The sequence below is a fragment of the Homalodisca vitripennis genome, chromosome 8 (genome assembly GCF_021130785.1).
Source record: "Homalodisca vitripennis isolate AUS2020 chromosome 8, UT_GWSS_2.1, whole genome shotgun sequence".
Classification (NCBI taxonomy): Eukaryota; Metazoa; Arthropoda; class Insecta; order Hemiptera; family Cicadellidae; genus Homalodisca; species Homalodisca vitripennis.
The window spans coordinates 7,721,492-7,733,609 of record NC_060214.1 but is presented as its reverse complement, the minus strand read 5'-3'; the positions used below and the strand labels follow the sequence as shown (position 1 = coordinate 7,733,609).

Below are 12,118 nucleotides of genomic sequence, written 5' to 3'. Positions count from 1 at the left end.
GTATGGATGCAGCTTTTTTCCTCTTTTAAGCCTCAGCTTGTTGTACACTATTTTAATCATGTCTAATCTTGATTGGACCTCCCTAAGATTTGAACCCATGATCCCTCAGTTAGGGAGTCGAGACTATATCCATTAGACTATGGAGGAGGTCTGAAGCAAAATTCTCCTGCAATGTACAGTACCTGAATATGGCTGAGCATTCTTAGTCTCAAGGACTAGACAGTGCAGTGATTGATTCTCCCGGTATGGTAAATTTAATGGATATGTTGCAGATCGAGTCAGCCAATGATAACGTGTACTTAGTACATCCAATAATAGTATGGAGGTTACTGATTTGCTCTTACATCATGTTGTTTCTTAGTAACATGGAATACTTTTCATCTTTGGGGTCCACAGAGTTGACTGTAATGTCAAACGTATCACTGTATCGATAACGTTAAACTCGAGGTATTAATGTATTCGGTAACCTCCGACTTGCCTGGTAGTTGATAAGATTGACGACGGCGTGTTTGAGCATCTGGCTGGGTTCTGAGAGACGTTGCACGGCGGTGGGTTGAGCCTGGTCCAGCTGGGTCGACGGGATTTCCATCCCCTCTTCCAGGGTCTCAGGAAACATCGCGGCACGCACGCGCTGAGACCTGGTCTGGGACAGCTGCTGGTTCATCTCTGTAAGAGGCACATCGATGCTACAGTTACAGTAGTATTTCAACAATGTAGGTTCATTCCTAACTCAAATACTCAAGTCTTTCAAATTGAACATATCCAAGACCAATCCAGAAGATCTATTTACTTCATCTAATTTATTTGACTTCCCTCTAAAATTTTAGAAATAGTTATTTACATTAAAAGTTTCTTTTTCTAACTAAAAATAATAAAAGTGCACAAAATTGTCACTTTTTACACACAGACATGTTTAGAATGGTTCATTCTTCACTTGTCTTATTTTGGAGAAGAATAGTTTTTAAAATACAAAGTACGTTTCCCGTTTGAAAAGAACGTTTCGACTCACCATCCACCTGCTCCTGGGTGAACCCCTGAGTGAAGCCCTGGTCCAGGTCGAACATCAGCTGATCACTCTCCAGGTCATCCTCCTTGCCGGTGAGGGAGGGCGCCTGGGTGGTAGCTCCAGAGTGTATCCCTGAGTCCCCCATGTACGAGTTCTGCTGCCACATCAGCGTCTGCTCCTTGTTCAGGTCGTTCCCCTGGTAGTTCACTGCAACATACATCTCAAGTGTGAGAACAACAGACAAACTGTATATTAGAGGCAGCGAGGTTCTCAACTCAACACTGAATTGTGTCAATAATACTGAGATAGTTCCTACCCAACACGACCTGTCAATCAGAGACTATGTATCAAATCAAATCCTTCATCCAACATCAAAGAGAGCTAATGAAATTTATTTTGATCACATGTTCTACACATTAATCTCATGAAAATTCATTTTAAAACATATTATATTAATTTGTATTTATTCTAGTTGAAATCTCACAGAAGAGAGAAAACATAGGAGTCTAAGCGGAACACCTGTTCACAGTGCAATCCGGTGGCCAGGCCTAGTACTATAATTGACAGGGTAGGACAATAATAATGGGTTCCATTGACTAGTCCCAGTTAATAACCTCAGACAGAGACATCTAGGTTTGCTCTATCTTTTCCCAATATTATTATTAACACTTAGACAATGTCTTTGGTATTCAACTAAAACCATGTATACTCCTGTGAACTGAAATTTTTGTGCGTGTTTCTTTCACTAGACTATGGCCCAAACACCTATTGGGAAAGATTGTTTCCTTTTCAGGATTGAAAAGTTTTTTCTGGAGACTACATTTAAAAATTTGTCAAATATTTAATTATTTAATATTATTAAATATTTAAGTTATTAACAATTAAACAATGTCCATAGTATTCTCCTGTGAATTGACATTTTTGTGCGTGTTTCACTAGTCTATGGCCAAAACACTTACAGACAGTTTGTTTTCTTCTCACGATTGAAAAGTTTCTCCACAATATCCATCTGGAGACTATGTCTGTAATAACTACATTTTAAACATATTCAATATTTAATTAATATTAAATATTTATATTCTTTTTATTTAATACTTTATTTCTTGCTAATGACATAGTGTAGCAGTAACAATGGCAAGATAATCGAATCAAGCGACTTTGAGCGTAGCTGCTGCTTGGATGGGTAACTGCAAAGTAATCCTGTCCTTGCAAGCAGCCCGCCTGCCCATCCACTGATGGTCCCCAGGTTGTGTTAGAAAGGGCTACTTGGTCCTATCTTCGCCTGGTTAAATAAGATATTCTTTGAATTTGTGTTTTGACTTTTCTTAATGAACTGCTTGAAACATAAAGACACAGTTTTTTTCAAGTTTAAACCAGAGATCTTTTGGACGCCTAAGAATTTTTGGGGGCTGGAAAACTTGTAGTGGTGGAATGGCTTTCATTTGACGCGTTACTTACGTCCTTAGACGCTTCGATGTTTTATGACTATCATGCCAAAACAATCAACAGTGATTAACTTTTAGAACTTACTTCCTTATAAGGCAGTTATATCTTTTAAATTCAATCCATCAAATAAGTAAGTTTTAACAAATTACTAATTTTTATAATCATTTTATGTAAAAATATAGGTACAAGATTTAGAATTTTGAGAATTTTATTGAAAAAAGAACTAAACATTCTAAAATTTTAAACTGTTTCCTATAAAATGTAGTAGTTATTCTTTTTTTGAATGTGACACGGTCATACATATTTATAAAATATTGTTTTGTATATTATTACTTTTAGAAAATCTAATAAATTGTGATATTTCAATCTTAAAAATAAAATTTTTGAAAAACCAACATTTTTTTTTGAAAAACCAACATTTTTTTCAATTTTGTATCTTTATTACTGTTAACAATAGAAATGACAGTCAGACTTACCACTCAAATAAAAAAATTAAACTGATTCACTACTTAAATAGCAGCAGCACTGATAGTTTAATGTCCAACCACACATACACATTGGATGATGTAGGCTATTTCATTGTTTTGTTTGATGACTTTACAGATTATCATCTATTGGAAACAACACACATAAGAGCTTTATTGAAAGAGATAGTCTCAATTTAGATTGAACTAGTTGATTAAATTATTTATGTCTCTGTATACGCTACTGATGAATTGTGGTAGCCAATGCACTTGTTGGGACATTCCACCGTCTTCTCACTGACGTAATTCAAAGAGTCATAATAATGTTGTCCCAGCATCGGTATAAAAGATTGATCTCAAAGTCTTAGGGAGTCTTTGTGAGATATTGATAAGACAATTTTCTGTCCCTGCAGCCAGGGTGTGAGCCAGTATTGACTTAACAAAGTAGGAAGAGTGCCGGATCACGAGTCGCGTAACAGGCTTTGCGAGGTTCGATATTTTAAGTGTATAGGTAATTTAATTGTCAACCCAGCAGGGATCACTTCTGGCTGGTTTATACCTACCAGTTGAACCCACCACTGGGCACAGCAAAAACCGATGTGCCACTTCAATCTGGGCAACCTTATGGATGTCCAGTAGCGGCACATCACTAACCGCAAATGTTGAGATTCTGGGGTTAATGGGTAATTCTATAGGCCTAGCCTACTGTGGAAGATGACTGTTGGAGTTGGTGGGGTTTGTTCCCTAACCTCAGAGGTTCTTGTTAACCTCAACAGGGTGTGCCACCCCCTGCCTACTTTGACTGGAGAGGCTGGTTCAGAGCTGGCCTCCCCTTTTTCCGGGGAGACATGCCTTTGAGATGTAGTGCCCTAATTCTTCCTCATGGATCTCGATAGGAGGCGGCCCCTACTCCCTAACCTTACCCATCCTGAATATCCTGTCACTCCGGAAGCAGCACAAAGGTTCTTACAGGACTAAGTGCAATTTATAAGCTTCTTGTCCTTAGAGAAAAAAAAAACTGAATCGTATATATAAAAATCATTTTATTATTTAGTAGCTCGTGGAACTATTTTAATTTATTGATTTTCATCACACTAAACAACTATTTCAGGTCTAAAAAACACACTAAGACTAAAAAAAATTTAATTGTCCTATGGATATCATACAGGAAAGAAATTTTTACATCCCCCCCGCCCCCCCCCCCCCCCCCCGACAGACAAAAGAGAAACTGTACTAGCCTACAGAGTGATCATAGGCTTCAATGGCGGTCAACCAAATCCCATGGTTGGACATCCATCATTATCGATAGAACTCATTCTAGTCTATGCAGAAATAAAGATTCACGCGAAATTTAAAGTTTACAGATGAACTTTCACGAGATATCTTGCCATATTTCAGTTCATTCACATTCAGATACATTCACATTTTAGTTCATTGACCTCATAGCAGTGTTTGAATAATAGAAAAACCAGTGAGATAAGAAAATTACTACAACACAAACAAGAGTGCACTGAAATAAAAATGTGTCACCAACTTTTGTCATTGAATTTCCACTCTAATAATTTGTTAAATTTCCTGTTATAATAAACTACTTGTGTTAGTAAGACGCATGTTAAAATAACTTATGATTGTATTTAAATAGTTTACACATTTATTTATTTCACTATTCTTTTCATTGCTATCATGGCTACTTTAAGTCCAATGTAAAAATATTTGCTAACGCTCAGCCAAATCCCTTTGAGTATAATATGTACCATCATCGAACTCGGAGTAGCTTGTATAGAAATGAAGTTTTATGGAGAATTTTAAATCAATAGGCCAGTTCTTTTTCGAGATACCGTCACACACAAATGAATTTTTCCAGCTCTTCGCTAAAGCTCAGCCAACAAGTGCACAAATGCATTTTGTGGTTGGTGGAAGAGCTAAGAAGACTGATTAGCAAGTGTTTTAGAAATGATCGGAGATAACACAGTTGCTGAGCCAAATCATCCCTAAACAAATCTCTTTATCCTGTATACTTGATTAGATAACTGATAATTTGAAGGTAACAAGTAGACTGATTGGCAAGTCTTTTACCAATGATCAGAGATAACTCAGTTGGTGAGCCAAATAATCCCCCAAGGAGTCATCAGTCTGTACATTTTATTAGATAATTGGTAATCTGAAGGTAACCCCCCTAGTATTTCGTATTCCTCCATCAAATGCTTCTTTCATAATTTCATCATGACTACTCATTATGTTGTTCATAATAGATTTGAATGCCCAAATCACCAAACCAATTTTGCTAGGAATTTGTTCGGTCTGGGTGTGCATCATCATATAGTACATCTGATAAGATAAATGAAGATATTCACACCCAAAATTATCATACGCAAGTATTGATCCTAGAAGAGTATGATGGTTCTCAGAACAATATTCAGTTTCAGTCATCATTTTACTGATATCTTTCCTTCTTCTCACAATGCGATTGTGAACTTCCAAGGTTCCACTGTATGTATATAACTATGGCCTCTAATGGAAAATTGTATGATTGTACACACCTCACACAAAATTATTGATTATTAGGGTTCTACCCCTTCATCCAGGCTGTCACCAGTTGTACAAAGATTTTTGCGAAGTGGCCTTGTTATTGTCCTCAATGATCCCACTGCACCTCAGTGGGCTCAAGTATTTTAAACTTTAAATATGAACATTAATTTACTTGCATAATAAATAGTGCTAATGTTTAACAACATAATTCTTATAGAAGTATTCCTTATTAAAAAATGAACCTCTTCTTATCAATAGATGGTTACAGGGTATATAAAAAATTCATAAGCTTCAATTATTCTCCCTGCAAATGATTTTCTAGATCTTAATGGAAAAGACATTTTTCATACTTCCACAATAAATTTATTTCAAAAGCGCTTTCGCCGGTTAAGGCATCATCAGTTTGATATTGTTTTCTGTAAACAATATCAAACTGATGATGCCTTAACCGGCGAAACCGCTTTTGAAATAAATTTATTGTGGAAGTATGAAAAATGTCTTTTCCATTAAAACCTACTCACTTCCACCAAGAATACAAAGCAGAAAATTTTCTAGATCTGTTAATGAGCTTAAAAAAATATTATTCTAACACTGTTTAGTTTTTGAGATAATAGACTGAAATGCGCATTAGAACTTTCATCAAAATTTCTAAGGACTGTGAAAATAAAGTTGTGGCTGAAGAATTACTGGGCTACCACTAATAATGAAAGCTTCTCTTAATTTAATTTTAATTTTAAACTAAAAGGATGACGTCTACTGGTTAGTGTCATGACTGGTGGATGATCTGATTTGGTTTTCTCTAAAGATCCCAAATCAAACAAGCAATTAATGGTAAGACACCACACTGCTTCACCAACCATACGGTGAGATCCCTATCAGAGCCTTCTGTTTGGAGTTCCAAAGACGTTTTACTTGAGAAGTTCAATCAACATGGATACACTATCAGTTCTGGAACTTAATGTAAAATCTTTAACCTCAGATGTGACAGTCAATTAACTACCATGTTTTTGCACTGCAATGGATTAGTCACATTACAGTATTAGCAATTAGGGATTAGGGATTGAGGCTGAAGGGCAAGGTAGTTGCCTGGCACGCACCCACCCCCACACTCACGAAGGTTATAGCCAAGCCCAGCACCTACTATTTTCCATCACGGATTATTAAGTGAAATTCTTTGACTCAAGACTAAGCAATAGTCTGTAACAATATCAGTATATTATACATGGTTGTCTTATCACTTTTCTTGTTATGATGTTTTCAATATAACTCCTTTGAGATAAAATTACAAATAACTAAAATCTGGGTTTGACTGGAGAGGTGCACTAAGTAAGTAATAGGGCAGAAATGCGTCCGGTCCTAATACCTCGCAGTAGTTTTTATGGGATCTGCATGTGTGTTGGTGTAAAACTAGCTGTGTCCCAACAGCACATGAAGTCTACAAGAAGTTAGAGAACACAAACCCATTTTTGGAATTGGTTTTTGTAAAAGCATAATATTTTAGATTCAAGGAGAGGAGTAAAAATATTGGGCTAGACATGTTTCTTTTTATACTTACTGGGGCGACCCTGGGGTTGCATTTGGTAGCTCATTTTGAGTTTTCAGGATATCCCAGCAGCTCCTGAAAAAAAAAAAAATGTTTAAGGTTTCAATTCTAAATAAAATACTGTAACATATCGCACATTACCACCACATTAAAAAATGTGAAAAATTTACAATTATTTTAAAATCATTGGAAATAACACTGATTTTTTTTTACAAATTTGAATAAAAACAACAAATTAAATATCACTTACTATTAAGCTGCATTGACAACTTATTAAGAGGATGTGAAATTTGATTGCAAACTTTCGTACAGACCCAACCTTATACTTTTAGATCTTAACCCTTCGCGCGCTGTTGACAAATATAACCGCCAATTTTTACTTTGCTAAAATCGCTGTTGACAAATATATTCGCTTTTAAACATTGAGTTTATTAATGGGAGTAAGTAGTTCCGTTTTTCCGGTGGAGTGCAGCAGCTGCTGGAGCATAAATCCCTCAATAGAAAAACACAGTAATAGTGTTGTCCCCGCCTCCCGGTTGTTCTACAAGCTGCAAAATGACGGCGCACTACCCATGCCACTGCCTGTTTTGCCAGACCCTAGCGCTACTGACAAACTAACTCGCCGGTTTAGTTCGTTCTTGGACTGTGATTGGAACTGTTGTGCGTACGTTGTCACATTGGTTTTTGACATATTGGGAAGATTTGTTGTGTGTACACGCAACGGTTTACGCAAGGAGACCATTTACGTGTGCGAGACATGCACCGCCCGGCCGAACCTGCACCCGGATACATGTTTCAAGACGTACCACACGTTGACGTTACCTTGAACACTGTGATGGCTAATTTAAGATATTTTTATATCTATTAATGTTTTATTTTAACTATAATATATATATACTTTATATATAATATAATATTATACACAATAGTAAAATCTCGTTCAACATTTCATTAAATTATGTGTATTTATATTGTTTTATAAGTTAAATAAACATATTAAAAAATTATACTTTTTTCGTCCCCAAAAGTCTTTTTATATGGTAACAAACTCAAAAAAAACATTAGCGTTGACTTTATGGGAAAAAAAGATTTTGAGGTATATGTAGCGTTTGGGTATGGTGCGTCCCAAATTGCCGTAGCGCGGGAAGGGTTAACATGCTTAACCCTTTACATTCGGATCGAAGCTTTACTGTAAATTTCAAGTATATAGCTCATCTCATTGTTGAGAATCATAGTGTCTCATCAGGCGCACAATTGAGACCATGAGACTGCCACTTCACCTCAGAATTTCTTTCGATCTCTTCAGAGTGACATGACTACAGATTCCAGGAGTCAAGCCTGAGACAACGTCAGATACCAGACGCTGTAATAAAAGGAACGTGAACTGGAGCGAAATTCAATATTCAAATTGAATCAATCCTTCCTACCATAGCTATCTTACACATGTATTGAGTTTATTTATAAATTTATTTATTTTACTACTTTCTCGTCGCCATCACGGCTATCCATACGTCCAATGTAAAAATATTCGATAACGCTCAGCCAAATCCCATGGAGTGACAAGCACCATTATCGAACTGAATGTTCCTCATATAGAAATTAAGCTTTAAGCACATTACTTTCAAGTCTATATATATAAGCTCTTTTTAGAAATATTGTGCGGGCAAACAGACAAAAATGAAATTTTTCCAGGTCAACAAGTGATAAGCTTTGCTAATGCTCAGCCAAAAAAGGTAGGTTTTACTTATCAGTGCCTCTACTTTGTGTTTTTTACTTCAGAAATAAATGTGAAATTGTAATAGACCTTACTTATGTAATCTAAGCTATTAAAAGCCAGCGGTAATGCAGCCATCTTGACTGTAGCCCCACAAGAACAATGTTGAACATCGTGCACTTTTATGACCTTATTTTTAGTAAAATGATGGCAATACGTCTTTAAAAAATATAATTATTACGCAATTAAACAGTTTTTAAATTTTTCTGTATTTTTATTCATTATGTTGAAAAATTACACTCATACACAAGAAAAACACACTTTACAGACATGTAAAACTTTATATGTTTTTTAACACAACATCAAACTTATAAACAATTTGGCTTTCCAGGATTTTAGTTTTAATAATTTTCTTTCAAGTTTTATCATACCTTTAGTATATTCTTTTAGAAATACTCTCCCACCACTTTTGAAAAAATACTTCAAAATGTTTGGCCAAGGAAAGAAGTTTATTACACCTTTTTAATGCCAACAATACAAGTGAAAAACGTAATATATCACTCTTAATGTTTTTTCTTTTCGTTTCTGACTTTTTATTTTGCCTAATTCAACATTGTACATATTTAGTGACAAACATACCAAAATATTATAAAGCATTGTGGATGACAAGTATAGGCTACACTTACTTTTATTTAACGCTATTCGCTATGGCAAAAAGCATAAGAAGAATTGATAGATTTAATGCGGTTAGTTCTGGAAGCATTGTATTTAGTGAAACGTTGCATTAAAAGTTGCCATCTGTTTCAGAAATGATCAGGCAACCTAGAATTTTTATCCTTTACTTGATCGGTATAGTTTTGCAAAAAATTTTCATTTGCTGCTCAAACTCAGTGTAAACAAAGTTAAATTATTTTCTATAATCTAAACAGTGTATATATTTGTCTTACATATAAAAATATAGCTTCACTACAATACAATCTTAAAAATCTATAACTTAATTTAGCTCAACATTATTGTTTCAAATTAGTTCAAAGCCGAAGCCCGCGCTGTAGACTGGGAACATTTCTGATCGGTACTTTCACAAACTCAGATCAGGTCCCAGATCGTCCAGCTTCTCCAATGTCAGACCACGTTGGATGACCTGGGAACTGAAGGTAAAGGTTATCTTAAACTTTCATATTACGGTATCAATGGGGTCAATGGCTGGAATAACCAATTAAAATTTCAATGTTATTAACATATTCTGGAAATAGGAAGTTATGGTTTGAAAGTAAATTTACAATATTTGTTTGTTTTTTTCAAGTTACGTTTCCTATAATACACTAATGGCTGGAGGCGTTCGTGATCAGACCATTAAAAATTTTGATTTTTACTCATAGGTAATACCTCAAGGTATTTTTATCTTATGTCGCCATCAGCATGGGGCCAACACCAAAGATGCTACAGTAGCCCGCACCGATGTCCGGAGGCACTTGTGTCAGGCTGATATGAACTCTTATTCTTAGAAGCTCTAAGTACGAAATTGTCTTATTTGGGTCAAATTTCCCTGATTTCAGCATTATTATTATATTACGTATCCACAAATGGCGTAACGACTCACGTCAGCAGCAACCAATAGAAGGTTGACTTACGATCATAACAAGACCACATAACGCCCGTAGAACTCAGGACTTTTAGTGTTCTTTAACTTCATTATTGTAATTTCCAACCATTGAAACCTTTTATTGTTTCATTCAAGAGGACGATAGCAATAGATTAATAATGCTTGTAATTTTACTCGTAATTTGCTGCTCCAGCCTATAACCTTCACAATTCCCATTTTTCCATTCCTAGCCTTATTAACTAAGTTGCACGAAATCGACCAGTTTTTTCTGGTTACCAAGTAGGCTAACGTAATACTAGAAAGTTGTTACGAGAACACTAATTCATTCAGCCCAGCTGTTACTGAAATAACAGTATTCCGATAATAGGTTACCACTGATTAACCTGTTACAGACACTAATACTGCCCATCTGTAATAGCCACAAGTTAAATGGGGATGTACATGTTTTATTCATGTCACGAGGTGTCAGACACGTTTATCCTTCAAAAGAGTCAAAAGAAAGTAAATGTTGCACTGTTTTTTTCAATTATATTTTATAATTACAAATAACATAGGCTACAGAGTTCTTTATTCATCATTAAATTATGTTTTGTAGATATAAAAACAGCAGAACTATAGTGTAATTTGAAATACCTATTATATAATTTGGTACTTAAGCGAGGATTCCTTACTCATGAATATTAATAATTCCAGTGTTGGATGCTTATTATACTGCAGCCACTCTGTGCATGTACATTATTGAAGTTTATACAATTAATTCATTATAATATATGACAATCTTCATACTTCTGACGAAACCGACATAGGCTAACTCCCTTGAAAATGATTTTAACTAGTCATAGTTGTTATGAGGCAATAGTTTATTCTGATAAATCTAATATAGGCCTACTTACATTTAAGTTTATAAATTATTAGGTAGCTATAGATCTAGTAACAAAGTAAGCTACAAACTGTGGTCCATTGGGTCTCTGAAAACTATATGAATAAGACTAAGATCAAAATATTTCTTAAATGAGATGAAATATTATCTAATTTCTTAGAAGTTATAATAATGAAATATTAAAATTAAGTGTTTTCTTATTATGGCAAACCAACTGTCTCTCTAACTACCCTTGTTACATGCTTTACAATTTATCTGAAATGTTGTTCACTGACTAGATTTATGAGCCTTTACCACACCCAATCTGGGACTTATTTATTAATTTTGTAGTTATTGTTAGGTCTACTATAATAGGAAACTTATTATTAAAATAATGTACCTTAAAAGTGGCGGAACTGGAGGAGTATCCCGCTGATTCAGATGAAACAACTATGTGAGTAAGAAATGAATCACTTCCTTGCACTTGATTCAATATGACGGCCACCTTCACACAACTATTGTTTACATTCGACAGAAGTGTCAAACTTGAAAAAGTAGTTCTTATGTATATATTTTCACTCAGTGTAAAATCGTAAACTAGGTCTTATAAAATAAACATAACGAAATTCAATACGTAATACGAATCTGTGTGAAGCAGTAAGAACTTCGTTAAGTCTTAAATTAAGAGGATTTGTAAACCCACAAAGAATCTAGTTTGTATCACTCCACCACATTGATTTTTACACGAAACTCTTTGATCAGTGCTGCTTTCAGGGAGTAAAGTATGGAACTACACATTTATTTAACGAGCCGACTGATCAGCATAATTACTTCGTCAACAAAGGGACTACTGTATTGTAAGATCACAAAAAACCAATCTCCTTGATGATCACAAACAAGACAATAAAATAGGCGTGGTATCATAGTATATTAAATCCATTTAAATTACCAGTA

At 35.1% G+C, this 12,118-nt stretch overlaps 1 protein-coding gene across 4 annotated transcripts in view; it reads right to left on the bottom strand.

The window, feature by feature from the left end:
- LOC124367237 (armadillo segment polarity protein) overlaps positions 1–11,861 on the bottom strand; it is a 34,780-nt gene extending 22,919 nt beyond the window's left edge. Inside the window, exons 1-4 of one of the 4 annotated variants that reach the window (XM_046823919.1) lie at positions 11,565–11,861; positions 7,001–7,063; positions 1,010–1,213; positions 479–666 (exon numbers count right to left, since the gene is read on the bottom strand). In XM_046823919.1, coding sequence (XP_046679875.1) covers positions 479–666; positions 1,010–1,213; positions 7,001–7,034 — 426 coding nt within the window. In that variant the 5' untranslated portion in view covers positions 7,035–7,063; positions 11,565–11,861. The remainder of the gene's footprint in view (positions 1–478; positions 667–1,009; positions 1,214–7,000; positions 7,064–11,564) is intronic. The other 3 variants (XM_046823918.1, XM_046823916.1, XM_046823917.1) reach the window with 3 other exon arrangements.
- Between the last annotated feature and the right edge of the window lie 257 nt (positions 11,862–12,118).